At 53.4% G+C, this 15736-nt stretch overlaps 6 protein-coding genes across 6 annotated transcripts; 4 read left to right on the top strand and 2 right to left on the bottom strand.

The window, feature by feature from the left end:
* Positions 1-200: 200 nt before the first annotated feature.
* On the top strand, positions 201-1730 carry N0V89_009504 (uncharacterized protein; the record flags this gene model as incomplete). Its single annotated transcript, XM_056218255.1, has 3 exons — positions 201-377; positions 441-524; positions 930-1730. 3 exons carry the CDS (start codon positions 201-203, stop codon positions 1728-1730), a joined length of 1062 nt encoding a protein of 353 aa, XP_056067520.1.
* Positions 1731-6460: 4730 nt separating this feature from the next.
* Positions 6461-7549, top strand: N0V89_009503 (uncharacterized protein; the record flags this gene model as incomplete). The annotated part of the gene is made up of 1 exon (XM_056218254.1): positions 6461-7549. One exon carries the CDS (start codon positions 6461-6463, stop codon positions 7547-7549), a length of 1089 nt encoding a protein of 362 aa, XP_056067519.1.
* Positions 7550-7979: 430 nt separating this feature from the next.
* On the top strand, positions 7980-9077 carry N0V89_009502 (uncharacterized protein; the record flags this gene model as incomplete). The annotated part of the gene is made up of 2 exons (XM_056218253.1): positions 7980-8141; positions 8193-9077. The coding sequence occupies 2 exons, from the start codon at positions 7980-7982 to the stop codon at positions 9075-9077; spliced, it is 1047 nt and encodes a 348-aa protein (XP_056067518.1).
* Positions 9078-9846: 769 nt separating this feature from the next.
* On the top strand, positions 9847-11040 carry N0V89_009501 (uncharacterized protein; the record flags this gene model as incomplete). Its single annotated transcript, XM_056218252.1, has 1 exon — positions 9847-11040. One exon carries the CDS (start codon positions 9847-9849, stop codon positions 11038-11040), a length of 1194 nt encoding a protein of 397 aa, XP_056067517.1.
* Positions 11041-11561: 521 nt separating this feature from the next.
* N0V89_009500 (uncharacterized protein) lies at positions 11562-12843 on the bottom strand (the record flags this gene model as incomplete). The annotated part of the gene is made up of 4 exons (XM_056218251.1): positions 11562-11912; positions 11973-12175; positions 12468-12477; positions 12547-12843. The coding sequence occupies 4 exons, from the start codon at positions 12841-12843 to the stop codon at positions 11562-11564; spliced, it is 861 nt and encodes a 286-aa protein (XP_056067516.1).
* Positions 12844-13286: 443 nt separating this feature from the next.
* On the bottom strand, positions 13287-15082 carry N0V89_009499 (uncharacterized protein; the record flags this gene model as incomplete). Its single annotated transcript, XM_056218250.1, has 4 exons — positions 13287-14105; positions 14154-14242; positions 14293-14532; positions 14581-15082. 4 exons carry the CDS (start codon positions 15080-15082, stop codon positions 13287-13289), a joined length of 1650 nt encoding a protein of 549 aa, XP_056067515.1.
* Between the last annotated feature and the right edge of the window lie 654 nt (positions 15083-15736).

Here is a 15736-nt window from a genome sequence, read left to right as displayed (position 1 = left end):
AATTCAGACGCTTAGATCGCCTCACTTGATTCACACTTCGTTATCATTTTTCAGCTGAAGCACAATCGAGTACGACGAGACCGCAGTGCCGATCAGCAGGAGCTTGGACCATGGCGGCGGCTTTGGCCCAAACCCCAAACGAACCGCAACACCTGGCTCCAGACCTCGATACACATCACATTACCGGACGACCGCACATCATGTCGACTATGTTTGGCGCCTTGAACCGCTTCATCTCACGGCTTGATGCCGCGCCAGAGGACCAAAACTCTGCGACACAAGGCGCGTATGGCTTCCAGGTGCTTAGGAACAACAATCCGGAGATACCCCTGGACCCATGGTTCGACTTTGTCATTGGCATCAACGGGCGCACGATTGTACGTGACTAGCGACTGAAGACATAAGAAGTGGTGAAATCAAAGTGCTGACAATCAATGTAGGACAATCCGGATCCCAATTTATTCGCGACTGAGGTGCGCAACTGCGCTGGCTCCCCTCTAAGCTTGGGTGTCTTCAGCGCAAAGGTACGCTACTTAGGCTACTCTTTTCATGTCCTGTTCTTCTTTGCAACGACCTCAGTCTTTCTTTCCCGCTTTTTTTCCGGGGCATCAATTCTCATTCCAATCAAGTTATAGTTCGTCTCAGACACCCCTCTACGAATGATCCATGGCGCTTGACGAACACTTTTGGACATCTGTTACCTCTCTGTTGTCCCAGGATGCGCAATACAAGCGCTCTTTCATGAAATATGATTGTTACTCAGAGGACGTTCAGACTTCAATCACCCTATGTATTCCACATCCTCGGATAACACAGCGAGGATCTAGTGGCAATGATTTTTCGTTCCTTTCATCGTCACTATCATGTTCTTCTAGGAAGACCTCATGTACACATAGTATGTTGTCTTCATTTCACTAACACCGACATAGGGTCAAAAGATCCGAGAGATCTACATTCCCATCCCTGCCGAAAAACCCACCCTGGGCATCTCCCTCCAATGGACACCCCTTTCCGTGACGGAAGACGTCTGGCACATCCTCGACGTCGCGCCCAACTCTCCCGCCGACGTAGCAGGCCTGCTTCCGTACGGCGACTACGTGATCGGCAGTCCTGAAGGCCTGGTCCGCGGTGAGTCTGGTTTAGGCGAACTCATCGAAGACTACATCAACCGGCCGCTCCGCCTATTTGTGTACAACCAAGAGTACAACGTCACTCGTCCCGTTACTATTACTCCGTCGCGCGGTTGGGGCGGCGAAGGTGCGCTGGGATGCGTGCTTGGCTTCGGCGCTCTTCATCGCGTTCCCGCCGAGTTGGAGGAACCGCCGCAGGCACCAGGTGAAACGCTGTTTTCCACCGGCAGCGCCTCTTTCGATGAGAAGCGTCCCCTGTCATCATCCGCGAGTAACCTCCCTCCTGCTCAAGTCGGTGCTCCGTCAGAGCTTTTTGTACCAGCGAACATGGCGTTGCCGTTAAAATCATCGCCTCCACAGGCTGGTGCGCCGCCGAAAAAAGGCAAGCAGAGAGCGCACCATGCGCATATCAGTCCGAGCGGGGGCGGCGGTTTAGACGACTATTTCAAGGAAGGCGAGCAGAAGAGTGCTGCGGAGGACTTTGCGCCCAAGAGGGAGGGCAGTGTGCCTCCGCCGCCGAAGGTTGGAGGGCCGCCGCGAGGTCCGCCCAAGAGCGCGACGCCGGTGCAGAATGAGGAGCCCACGCCGGCAGAGCCGTAGTCAGGTGTCTTCGATCCAGAAGACTGATCAAGACAAGAGTCTCAGGCTATCGTCTCCCGATCGTCCAATCCGTAGCGTAGCCTTAGAGCCACGATTCAATCATCGAATCCACCTCTTCAGAACTCCTCCCTGAACTTACTCCTCCTTCTCTCCTCCCGCCCTAGCCGAACCTTCTCGATCTCCTCCATCACGACCCTCGCATCAATCCCCACACAGCCAAAGCTCAACTCGCTACTCCCCGTGTTCGCCCTCTGGCTCTGAGGCCTCTTTTGACCAAAGCTTTCCACGCTGTTCGCCATATCCTCTCGCTGGCTCTGCGGCATCATGCTCTTTCTCTTACCACCCATGTTTTCGAAGCTGCTTGTTGACGAAGAGGGGGATGTGGTGGGTGAAGAAGGCGGTGAGACGGTGAGCTTGGTTTTGAGTTTTGTTGTGAGGCTGCGGAGGAGTGGCATTCTGTTTTGTTGTAAATCTTGACGTGATGTGGTATGGCTCATCAATTGGTGGTGTCGATGTCTTGATCAAATTATGGAAGTATGATGTGACCTTCTGTATACTTGTATGCGATGTTACGACTATGGCTGCACTTTTACAAAATCAAAGAAGGGAGAGGAGCGCACGAGGACAAAGGGCACGCAGGCTCAAATACCTTACCCCCTTCCCCTCCCGTCACCCACCGCCAGCGGTCAACCAAAGAAACGTCTTTTAAGCCCCGAAGCCACTTACCACTGACACCCGTAGGCCCGAACGCCGAAAGAAAGCCACGCGACCAAAAGGTGCACCAAACACAACAAAGCCGCTGGAAGGCCTCCCCACAAATCATAAAACGCACTGCACGTCAAACGTTCCAGACCCCTCTTCTCGCTCAGAGGAGTCTCCCCACATAAAAAGCGATAAATGGCAAAGCAACACGAGCCTGATAGCCCCTGACGTGCGCTTTGCTGCGTGACATCGGCCAGACGCATGCGCCAAGCCGCACGAACCGAGCGTTCGACCCACATGGGTAACTGGCGGGGGAAAATCGGTCTAGGAGGCGTTCGGGGAGGGCTGGGAATCGAGCGAATCAAGGGGATCGTAAAGGGCGCGGTGTGTTTAACGCTGGGTGCGGTTGTCATACCGCCTTTTCAGGGGCGTGCGCGTGGGCAGGGTCACTTGATGTGTCGTCTTACCGACGCTTTGATCGTTGGAAGAAGTGCTGCAGATCCCAAATGTCCACTGACTCTCAATGACGACGCGTGTAAGTCAATAAAGTGCTGGTCGCGGTCTCGCTCGGCGCACTCCAGCCGTCCAGACTCTTTCGTTGAGTTTTGCACTACAATCCTACATTTTATCGATTTTGCATTGGCCATTCACCACCGCAGACGCAATCAACTCCTGCGGAATCAGGCACCCGCACCGTTACCGAAATAGAAAACCCACCGTCAACATTACCGTTACGCCGTCTACGAAAGCCCAGGCGCTGGACCTTCCCTTCTCCCTTGGTCGTCCCGTCTCGGAAGCTTAAGCGTGGACCCTGAACCGTGGTAGGATGCGCAACGCCATGGCGTAGACTAGAGCCGCACTGAGGCCCTGAAAGGAGTCATGAAGCACGGAGTCGGCTCCAACATGTAAACAAACGATGGAGAAACGCGCTGAGAGAAGCCGGAGCTGTCTCGCGTGGTTGATGCATTCACCGTAGGCTATGTAATAGTGCCATACTGAATCTCGTGGCTGTGTGCTACACATGCCAGCCTGCCAGCCTCTGGCCGCTGTGATCCTATGCATAGTTTTGAAGCTCAGTAAACGCCAGTCCAAAATCATGATGTGATCTATGCAGTAAATCATTGGTAAACGCCGCTGTCCTGCAGTCAAGACCTCTACCCAACGGTGACGACAAGACACAGAAAATGTTAGGGAATGTCGTTAGTATTCGTAAAGCAAAAAGGGCGTCCAGTACACGCGTGAATGTTGGTTCATCTTATGTCGAGTTGAAATGGCTTGAACTTGCCACCGACGGCGCCGCATCGGGGACACCGTGCCGTTCGGCCTCGTGAGTGCTCGCTGACGAGCACATCGACACAGTCTTGGCAGAGGCCGCATATGCACTCTGAACACGCGTAACTCTCCTTTAGTATTGAAAGTTTCCGACATGCTGCACAGTAGATCTGTACAGGATGTAAGTACGTCGGTGAGGAGTCCGAAAGGCCTTGCGAAGGGATATGGAAGTTAGCGGCCGATGCTGCTGATTCGATAGACGATTCTACGGAAGGGAATGGCTGCAGCTCTGACATCTCTGGTGGCGGCGGCGTCAATGCTTGCTGTAGCGGCGAAGCCGCATACGAGTTGAACTGAGCAGCAACAAAAGGCGGCAGTGACGTTCGCCCAAGCATATGTGGGGATTGGTGGGGAGAGCCGGGTACCTGAAGCGTGCCTTAGCGCAGATCTCACATACAGTCAATATGATGTTTACCGGAGTGAGGTCTCTGCTGTCCTCTTCAGTCGCAGAAGCAGCTGCATCAATGAGGTCCTCCCATCGCTTGCCCAGTATGGCAGCTGCCGCTTGTGGTTCTGCCGAGAAAGCCTTGCGATCATAACTCATCCTCCGCGCATGGTCCTTGGACCTCTGTCGCTCATGCTTAGGCTTGCGGGCATTTTGACCGACTGAAGTCTTGCGAGGTCTGTTGGGTTTTATGGAGCGTGGTGCCGGCGGTAAGGTGGAAGAGCGGCCGGGCGGGGAGCGAGCGAGTGAGGAAGGCAGCAATTCACGCTGCAACGAGGTCGCGGTGTAGTACGGCTCCTCGGTAGCAGTGTACGGATGTTCCAGGGTAGTGGGCGCAAATCGAGCGCGGGGTCGGTAGTTCTTCGAATCGGGGTCTGACATTGCATCCTATGATCATTGCGTTAGTACTGAGACGACACGGCCAAGCTGAATGGCAGTGCCTCACCTGATCCGAGTCCCAGTCGTAGTCTGGACGGTGGTTGTGAAGCGAAGCCAGCGCGGCAGCCGCCGTGGCAGCGGGTAGTAGGGACGGCCGACGCAGCTCGTCAGAGGTCCGGGGCGTTATGGAGCCGTACTGCTCATGAAAGAAGGCATTGTGCTCGCCAACATCGTAGCCTTGCCATTGTGTCAGTCCCCGCTGAGCTGGAGAGACCTGGGCACCAACCTGGGCCTGTTGTAGTGGGAGGCAGCTGGGGCTGTGGTATCGGTTGTGGCGGCGTGCTGACCATCAGCGTGAAGCTCTCCTCGGTAGCAGGGAGCTTCGAGATGTAATGCTCGGGGTGGGCGCGGCGGATGTGCTCTTGCATAGAGCGGTATCGCTTTTCCTGTACACCATGCTGCGTTAGCCACGGTTTTTGCGGGCGCGGTGAAGGCGTGGGGCATGACGTGGGAGCGGCGGGGAGCTGGAGGAAGAGGAGAAGGAGCAGAGAGCACTCACGCCGGTGCAGCGCTTGCGACAAGCTGAGCCATCGTGGTTACGCAGCGGGCAGACGACGACATTGTTCTCGTCCGACACGGAGAAGGACCCCGTGAGCGAGGCTCGTGGTGGCATCGCAGCCAGCATCTACCCTCGGGCAGAGCCGAGCGCCGTGGGAGAGCAGCGGCGGGGCGATTGGGTGCCGTCAATGGCGGGAAGGGAAGCTCGCGGCAGCTTCAGAGAGCTCTGGCAACGTCTTTCAAGTCACCCCTCGCTCCGTTATCGCTGTGGCAGGTGGTAAAGGTGGGCTGTTGGTGGGCACGAAGCAAGCTCTGGCAGTTTGCGATGAGGGGTTCAAAGGTGAAGTGGGGGAGGAGCCCAGCTCGAGTCCGCCCGAATCCCATTCTGGGCGAGGAGCCGCAAGAACGAGGGAACCTCGAGCGGCGCGCATCAATTGCCTGTCCAGTAGGTGACGGGCAACCAGCTGTACGCTCCCAAGTACTGACTGACGGTGCCCCTAGCTTTGCGCTGCGCAGGCCATCGCGTCCCTGACAAGCTGGCAACAATGGGTGAGTCCTGACAGGCTGAGCTGAACTGAGTCCTGACTGGGGAGCTCTATTGCATGCCAGCGCCCGCCAGAGCGCCCGCCAACCTGCCCAATCCGCGGCCGGCATTCTGCTGCAGATTGCATCGCTCCGCACCTAGCTTGCCATGCCCGTCGCTGGGTTTTGCTTTGCCGTCGTCAGTCGTCAGTCGTCAGTCGCCAGTCGCTGGGCAGTGAGGTTGCTGCTGCCGGTGCTGCTTGAGTGTGTTTCACCGCCCACAGGCACGTTGCGCCTCGGCCTACCGCCCTCCGCCAGCATCCCCAGTCAGAAAAGCGACGCGCATCCTGGGCGCTGGACGATCAAAGTCGTCCGAGCATGTTCCGATCGCCGAACGTCTCGTGATTTGTCAAGGCTGTTGTAGGCCAGGATTGGCAGTTCCTCCTGCTGCAGCCCTCCCACAAGGACGCCCATCAAAACGGCACCCAGTGCAGCGCAGGGGAAACAGCTGTAGCGGTCGCTCTGGCTAGTTGGATCTTCGTTAGTACGAACAATGACTTTGGAATGACGATGATGTAGAAGATGGACGGTGTTTGTGGGTGTTGCCAGCTGCAAAGATTCTAAAGTGCATCGTCGCTTCCATTCACCCCAGACGAGGGCCGCGTCTGAGCGTCCGCGTAAAACTACCTGCCATTGCGGGTGGCGCCCGCTAATCGTCCATGCCCGGATTCCACATCATCAATGACAGCTGCCTGAGTGTACGTCTCCCATCCGCAGTCTGCCTGCGGCAACCATGTCCCTCACCGTGAAGTCGCTGAACGGGGACACCGCTTTTCTACTTACCTTTAGCCCTCCAGTCGCACCACTGACGTCTCCAGGGCTCTTCCCAGGCTCCTTCACTATTCTGGTCGATCCGTGGTTGACCGGGCCAGCCACCATTCTTGGCAGCTTTTTCTCCATATCAGAGCAGAGGACGAAACCGTGCATATCCTCTTTAAAAGAGCTAGAGCAAGAGCCGGATATAATCCTCATTTCGCAAGACAAGCCTGACCACTGCCACGAGGAGACCTTAAGGCAGCTTCCACAGGACTGCCAATCAACGATTCTGGCGATTCCAGCAGCCGCAAGGAAGATCCGTTCATGGAAACATTTCAGAGAAGAGCTAGTTCAAGCTATACCGAAATATGATGAGAGCAGCAAGCAATCGATGTATCGCTTGGTCATACCACCAATGTCACCGCGAGGCTCCTGTGGAGAGCTTACAGTAACGTGGATACCCGCTAAAAGAGATATATCCAGTGTTCATCATGCCATTGGAATTACATATCGGCCCCCTTGCAGTGTACTGTCAGCTACTCCCGGACGGTACTTGGACCTTCCCGAGCTTCCTCTCAGTCCGCCAGCGTCGCCGCGGTCGTTTCGCACCATAGCATCATCACCGCGTACAATCGTACCAGCGCCCTATAATGACCGTGAGAAGACATTGTCAGTTCTGTATTCGCCACACGGTGTGCCTTACGAAGACGTCCAGCCATACGCGTCTTCTCATCTGGTCAATGAGGCCGCACTGCCCTTGACTGCCCTCATACACTCTTTTGACCGCGTCGAAAACCCATGGTACTTGGGAGGAAATATCTCTGCCGGCTCTCCTGGCGGTCTGCAGATTGCACGTAGCCTGTATGCTCAAACCTGGATCAGCGCGCACGATGCGGACAAGCACAACCGCGGTCTGTCGGTCAAACAGACTCGAATCGGGAAATTTGCAGCAGACAAGATTGAGAGCATGCTGTACGAAGGAGATGAGACCAAAATGAAAAGCCCAATCCCAATCAAGCTTGTAACCTTGGCCTCAGGAGAAGCGTATACTCAGGGAAGCGGTTGAACGAGATTAGCAACAATCGAAGAGGTGGTTTGCTGAAGCTATCAACAATCTGATCTGGGAGGGAGGGCTTCTCAAAGGGGCCTACGCGCATGCGTGTCTGCACCTAGGGCCACTTGAACCGCCAAATCAACCGTGCTAATTCACACAGGAGGCAATCGGCTCGAGACAGAATAACATCGCAGCTTTGACCCCGTTGCATTGCCAAGCATGCAGTTAGTCCACAAATGACTTGCCCTTCAGATAAAAGCACCCGCGCTCACGCCTACGACTCTGTCTAGTCCGCGCCACCCACGACCAGACAACGCAAGCTTCAACGTGCCTACCGTTTGCACTCAAGGGTCGCGAGAATTACCCCAAGCTTCCTCGTCACCTGAAGTCATTGTGGTCCACTTTTAGTATTCAAACACACCGAATCCTCCTGAACGTCACGATGGATGTCAACATACAACAATTCACGGCGAACACCTTTACCCATCGATATGGCGACGAAGCTTTGAGCTGCCGCTGCAACAACAAGTGTTGTTACTTCGAGGGTTGCTGCGCCAAGGAGCCAGGTCGAAACTTGGAATCACTCCCGTATGTGGAGTACTACGTAAGTCTTCTATTCTTGCTCGTTTCGGTTGCCTCACTAAACAAATTTCAGGAACCAACTACGATTCGCAACACCGAGCCCAACAAGGAGAATGCTGGACGTAGTTTCCTTGATCTCCCCGCCGAGCTCCGGAACAAAATTTACGTGCAGGTGGTTCTCAGTGATGAGGCGATTCGTATGAAGCTCAACCCCACGATCATGGACCATAACGAGAAGCACCAATGGGGTCGTGACAACGCATGGGCAATTCTTGGTGTTTGTCGCCGTCTCTATCATGAGGCCTCCTCCTTGGCATACAAGGAGAACTACTTCCAGGTCTGGCGGGGCACGCATCGAGACTTCACAATTACCAAGCATCCCGGAATGCCGCACGAGCGTATCCAATTTCTGCACCTGTTCTACCCCATGGAGAGCTCACCTTGTTCCTGGCGGATGGACCACATGTGGTCACATTGGCTCAAAGATGTCGAGATCGTACGCAAACACTTTCCGAGCCTTCGTCGGCTCTTCCTGAAGATGGGCTATGAGGGCTTCGATCCTAACACGCTGTATAATTACCACACGTGGGCCCCTTTGTTGTTCAAAGGTCCTGGAGAGTCAGAAGCAGCGATGTTGAAGCGTGTGACCGCAGTCTTGCGAGCCATGACACAATTGCACGGACGCAAGATGCCGCAGTGTGTCCAGATCAATTTCTGGGGCTATTTCCACGATGTCCACACCGATGCCTACTACCCTGCCGACCACGAGCCCCAGATGATCAACAAAGCTATCTTGAAGGTGGCGGATCCGAACATCAACATCGAAGAGTACAAGAAGCAGTCGTACCCGCTCCACTGGATCTCAGGCCCTAACGCCATCTTCTATGGGAACGAGCGTAATCCTAGTGAGTACGAGATGGAGTATGGACCAGAGCCGTCCGAGTATGATAGCGATTAAGTCGTGCGCTAGCGGTTCACGAGCCGTACGAGGCCTAATCAAAGCATGTTGGCCAGCATGCGCCGTTACCCCTCCGTCCCTGGCCTCGTGGACATGATAAATCGTTTCTATGTGGCTGATGGCACGCGCTTGTAAGGGAGAGGGAGGGGTTGTGCTTCTAATGTTTTGATACGGCATGGGCTTTTAGTTGTTCTTTCGTTTTGTGTTCGGTGGTCCACCGCAACGGTATCATTTGTCTGCATTGGCCGGGTTATCATCACGCTATACCCACATCAATGGCCTAGCTAGTCTTATTGACTATTGGACGTGCATCAACCCTATCCTTCGTCAGTGAAAAACTATGTACTCACGTATTTTCGGACGCAATGTAATTAACTACATGCTTGGCCTTGAAATGTGCTCTCCTCGGGAGAGACACGAACTTGCGATCCCGATGAGTGCCAATCCCAGCAGCTCCCCGCCAAAGTTCCGCCATGGCTACACTAGTGTATGGCGGAACTCCACTGAGCCACGTCCCAAAGTGGCTAAAGATCCTCTGTGCCGCCCTGTAAGCACAACGTTATGTACTCCACTTCGGCTTCGTTTGGTGCTGTGCGCAACCGGTCGTGAGTGCGCCTGGGCTATACAAGAAAAGACAGTATCCTGAATATTGGATTGAGCGTGCCAGTCATACTTTCCTGTCTTCCCTTCCACATATCTGCCAAGTGCAAGAGCTGGACTGCAACGAAATTTCCAACCTACCCACTATTACTAAGAAGACCTATTCAACATGGCCAAATCCCCAATTATTCATGTCTTCGATCAAGGAGACTATTCCAAACACCGCCTCGTTACCCTCCCGCCAACGGATCCTCAACCCCTCCCTCCATCATCTCTCCGTCTTAGAACCCGCATCCTAGGCCAAACGACGAACAATCTCACGTATGCCAACCTAGGATTTGCAATGGGCTGGTGGGACATTTACCCTCTTCCCAAAAATACACCAGCTCCGTACAACGACCGGTCCAAATATGCCACTATCGCAGGCTGGGGATACGCCGACGTCGTGGAAAGCACCGTTCCAGGCACTCCCACCGGAGGTAGCGTTTACGGATACGTGCACATCGGAACCGGGACGTGGGATGTTAGCATCGAGGAGACTGGGTGCAAAGATCAAATCCTCGTGACGAGTCCGCACCGCCAGCATCTCTGGAAAATATATAATCGGCTTTCCGTGCATCCATCCCTGGAGAAACTGGAGAACGAAAACGGACAAGATGTTCTGGGCTGGGACGCGCTGATGATGACGCTCTTCGGCACGGGATATAATCTCAGCACCTTCGGCTTTGCGTGGGACGACAGTTTGCGCATCCATCCCATGGGCGAAGGAGAGTGGAGCGCTGAAGACGCGAGTCTGGACGATGCGCTCGTGGTGGTATTGAATGCGAGTGGGAAAACGGGCATGTCTTTCGCATATGCATTACGGCATGCTAGACCGAAGGCGCACCAGCCTCGCACTATCGTAGGCGTGGGATCGGACAAGTCGAGACCTCTTCTCGAGAATTGCGGATTTTACGATGAGTTGCTTCTGAACGGCGATGCCGAAAGAGTTAAATTGCTGGTAGCAAAGCAGAAGCCGAGGAAGGTAGCCTTGCTGGATTTTGGCGCCCGGCCTGGGACCATGGCGTCGTACACTGAGACTTTATCGTCCATCGGCGTTCCTCTCTATCGGTTCTTCGTTGGCGGCGACAACAGGCCTGCGAAAGCGAGCGATCTCATGAAAGCGCGCGGAGCGAGGGGCGAGGGTGTGCAAGTCAACGCCAACACATTGAGAGAGAAGGGCATTGAGGTTGGTGGGGAGAAGTACTTCACAGATTTTGATAAGGCGTGGGAAGGATTTATCAAGCAAGGTGCGATCAAGGGCACTAAATTGGTTTGGGGCGAGGGAATGGGGGTGGGAGAAAGGCTGGGAAGCCTTCTGTAAAGATGAGGTTAGAGGTGATGAGGGAAGAGTTTATAGGTTGTAAAGGGTAAGCCACGTTGAGGGGCTGACATGACGTCCGCTGGGTTGAAGCTTTAGATTAGCAACCCGTTACTCTTTTATACTATCGGATATGGCCCATTCTTTTGTAAGACGGAAATTAAACGCTCGGGAAGATCGCGGCGAGCAACTTGTTTGCATACTGCTCACTAGCTGCGCGTCGTCATCTTTGAACCTCACCATACGCTCGAAGCCGGTATAATCTGCATAACTTGTTGGTGACCCTATTCCAGGATCAGATTAGGTGGTACAACAACCCTACGATCGCCAGAAACTTTGGAAACTGTATCGTGCACCCTGGGATAACCCAGGCCACGTTGCGTTTCCCAATTCAGCTTCGACTGCACCACGAAGGAAGTTAGGATTCTACTAAGGAATGAGAAATAGGCACTCCAGTCTCTGCAAACCTACCCTGAAGTAATACAGGTCACGCAATCAATCGTCGAGCCCCGAAGCTTATGCAATCAATCCTGTATCTTCAACACGACCTTCCCTCGGATCCGACCCTCCTCTAGCAATGCACTCGCTCGTTCCCAAGCTGCCTTCTCTTTACCCTCTTCGAGGATTCCTTCGATGACTTCCTGCACCACAACTCTGGCTTCTCCTTTCTCAGCCAATTTAGCCACCTTCTCCAGGTACTTAGACTCGTTGTACAAGATGATAGCCGCATAACGCGGCCCAGACATCCATCCCCACATATGCCGGAAGATCTGCGCGGGGTACGTGAAGTAGGTTAGTGGTGGACCAGGCACGGTGCGGCTTGTTTTGTCGCCGACGATGGTGATGTATGCGCCTTCTTTGTGGAGTATTTCTTTCTTAACAAAGTAACCGAGTCAGTACTTGAGCGAAGTGCAAGAGTTGGCAAGATTGCCTACCCAATTTCCGAACATCTCCGTGCCACCGACGCAGTCAATGTACAAATCGAACTTCAGGCCACCCGGCATATGATTCGGGAGTGCTTGAGGTACGTTTGACGTAGTATAGTCGATGATATCGTCTGCACCTAGTTCTCTGACGAAGTCGGCGTTGCGGCCTGAACATATGGCTAGGACGTGGCAGTTATATACCTTCTTTGCCACTGTTACACGTCAGTGGTCTCTCCTCCTGCAGCCTTGAAGCATAACATGCATGGAAAAGGACAAAAAGCGTATTCTTACATTGCACGCACCACATCCCAGTACCTCCACTCGCACCTGCCACAATAACCCTTCGCCGCGCAACAGTCGGCTTGAGAGGCGGCAGCCGATCCAAGCATGCGAACGCCGTGAGTGTCACAAGCGGAACAGAAGCTGCCTCTTCAAAAGTCCAGCAATTGGGTTTTCGTGCAATGGGCGCTTTGTCAGAGATGGTAAGATACTTCGTGAATGTACCTCGGGCAGCCTACTCCAGTCAGCGCAACAAGCCCTATCTCTTCTTCATTTGATCTCTACGGCTAAAGCAGTTACTCACTGGCCCTTCACACATTCCAAAAATCTCATCGCCGACTTCCCATTTCCTCTTCAGTTGGTCTCCTACCGCTGCGATGGTCCCCGAGTAATCCCATCCCATGGTTCCTTCGCGTCCGAATCGTCCCCAGCCGACGAGCGGGCTGTGCCATAGCTGGATATCGCAGGGGTTTACTGCGGTAGCCAGAACCTTGATGATGAGTTGGTTCGACGCAGGAGGCTTAAGAGGTGTGTGTGAGAGATATGGCGTAGCGGATGGCGAGGCGTATGTTAGAGATGTATTCGAAGGCGGTAAAGCCATTATGGCCCGGAACGCGCAATTCGGGGAGATTCAGGGTTTGATTGATCTGGCTGCTGCTGTGTACCAAACATCTGTGTGCCTTTATAAAGCAGACGCTCTGAGGCTCGTGTCACCGTACCGAAACGTGTTGTTGATGCATGAGGCTAGCGCTTTTTGGTTTAGTCTCCACTGGGTCGTGAAGCTCACGGCAATCTCGCCCCCATCCAAGGACCTGACTGAACTAGTCATAATGTATTTGCGTTTGATTGTGGTTTCTGACGTTCTGACTCTTTGTAAAGTACAAAACTTGATGGCCGCGACGTTAAATCAAAACGCATGATACCTCTCGCGCGATATTGACTGCCACAGCCTGCGAGAGACACGTAGGACGAGCAACTAGTGCCTATTTTTGTCACTCTCGTGGCTAGATTCCCCAATCTTGTCTGTCTCTGTCAAACATCCTTTCAAAGCTTGACAGAGTTTCTCGCCCTTATTTTCTCCCCATACCGAATGAACAGGAAAGGAATTGGTATAAGCGCCAGACTCACGAATCCCAGCAACGAATTCCCCCAGCCGTACCCCATCGCCTTGTACATCTTCGAGCTACTCAGCGGAATCAGCGCTGCACATAGACTACGCAGCACCGTGCTGGCCGCCATCGCACTTGCCGCGTGGACTGTGAATACGTCGACTAGGTAGGTCGTAGCCGGCATGAACGTCATGAGCAGTCCGAAGCCGATGAAGCCTGTGCCAAGAATAGGTACAATCCAATGCGTCATTTCTTGCGTGCTCCAGCCGTACCAGAATAGGCCCACCGGTAAGCAAAATCCACCAACACACATGGTGTAGAGGCGATGCTCGGGCCTGAAGTCGTTTCGCGCGATGTGTTTTTTAACAGTCTTGTTGCCGAAGTATGTGAATCCGAACTGACCGATCAAGGAACCGATTCCGATTCCCAGGAAAGAAAGTCCGACGATTCCACCTTTCCAATGGTATTGTGTCTTGAAGACTGCGGTGAAGGTCGTGAAGAGAACGTAAAGATAAGCATAAGTAATGGCAATATACACCGACATGGCCAGACATATGGGGGAGCGCGTGAGCATCTTGGCGGGCCTGATGATCGAGAATTTGAATAAATCCGCAGGGGACAGGTCGGAGGCAAGCTTAGAGCGAAGCTTGGGGTTGTTGGTCTCAGCGCGGAGTCGGTTTGCTTTGCGTTCGAGAATCACAGGAGCTGAAGTCTCCTTCATGAGGATGATAGACATTAACATCAAGGCGCCCGCCTGCTTCATGTCAATTGAGATTGGTTAAGCATTTAAAGCAAGACGTACGACAATGGCGACGAACCAGAAGTTCCACCTCCAGCCTTTAGCAACGGTTAGGAAGCCACCAATAATCGGACCTACGCAAGGGCCGATTGCTTAATTCTTGTCAGTATTGTCATATCCGATATGATCTTGTCTTACTCACTTGGTCCCATCATCCAGACCACCATAGCGGTACCACGTTGCTCCCTATTGATCAAGTCTGCAATCGTACCTCCCCCAAGTACCATAGGCGCTCCACCAAAACAGCCCATGAAGAACCGGAAAACGACGAACTGGCCCATGCTCGAGGCCACCGCTGCAGCGATGCTAAATATCACGAACAAGGCATTACAGCTGTGGTACAATGGAAGTCGTCCATACATCTCGGAAAGTGGGGCGATGACTGCATTTGTTAGTTTCTTACGACAAAAGATAACCAGTTAGAACATACTCATTGGTCCAAATGCGAATCCCAAGACATATACCGATACCATGAACTGTTCCAGCATGTCGTTCGTCGAATCAAACGTAGACATAACCTCTGGTACTCCCGGCGCGAACATACTCGAAGCAAGCGGCGTCAAAAATGTGATTGCAGATATCAAACACACTGTCCCCCATTTCTTTGTATACGACCAGTTCATTGGGTTCTCAGGATCATCTGGGCCGTCCCAAGACACAACATTCGGATCGTCTTCATTGCTGTCCACAACCGCCTCTTCACTTAGAATCGATTCGGCTGTACTGCCCTTTTCGATATCCTTGTCCATTGCTTCTGCTGAAGGTTTCTTTGGGTCGTGATTCTGGTGCTTTGATCGGGGTGTTGATGTGTGGCTGGGTACTTGATGGATCGAGCCTGCATTACCCGGTATGTCTGCATCGTGGCCTTCTGCCACGGCGAGCTCGATTATTTCGCTGCGCGTTGGTTGTCGATACATTTCTGACTCAGGCATGATGTTGAAATGACGCTGGGAAGATTACTGCCGTCTCACCACCGGAACTTCGAATGCTATTTGACCAGATTGCGATAATCAATGCCAATGTTGCCCGTGTTGACTGTGTGAAAATGTTATGCAATTAACGATGGTACTCCGGTTTTCTCAGCGCGGTCTTCTCAGCGCATGCCTGATTTTAGTCGGACGTAGTCGGCCGTGATGGTAGCAACGTCAAATTGTTAGTCCGCGTTGTGGGCCATGACTCAGGCACGGAATCCGAGTGGAGTGCGCGAAGGATTGAAGGTGTCAGGCTGTGAACAGGCGTAACATCAGTGACCGCTTGTAGGGAGTACGATCATTATAATAGTGAAAAGGGTAAAAGCACAGGGGAAAGATCCACGGGTCATGGGTTAGGCGGTGCCGCTTTGCCGTACGAAGACGGAAATGGAGCTTCCCCAAAAACCCCAGGGCGGGTGCGGAGATAAACGGTGGGCTTTTTTAGCGGCGCTGATGACCATGTTCGAGCGCCTCTTTGGTGAAGGTCATGGTCGAATCTTCAAATGGTGGACGGTAAACAAAAGCAACTACATGGTGGTTACATGAGGATAGTGTGCCGCTCGAAACGTCGGTAAACAATACCAGCACCAAGAGGAACCATCCAAAATTCCGGAT

This window comes from Didymosphaeria variabile (assembly GCF_027946475.1).
Source record: "Didymosphaeria variabile strain IMI 356815 chromosome Unknown scaffold_7, whole genome shotgun sequence".
In the NCBI taxonomy this organism is placed as follows: domain Eukaryota; kingdom Fungi; phylum Ascomycota; class Dothideomycetes; order Pleosporales; family Didymosphaeriaceae; genus Didymosphaeria; species Didymosphaeria variabile.
Note: the sequence above shows the minus strand (reverse complement) of the source record. Positions and strands in the feature narration are given on the sequence as shown.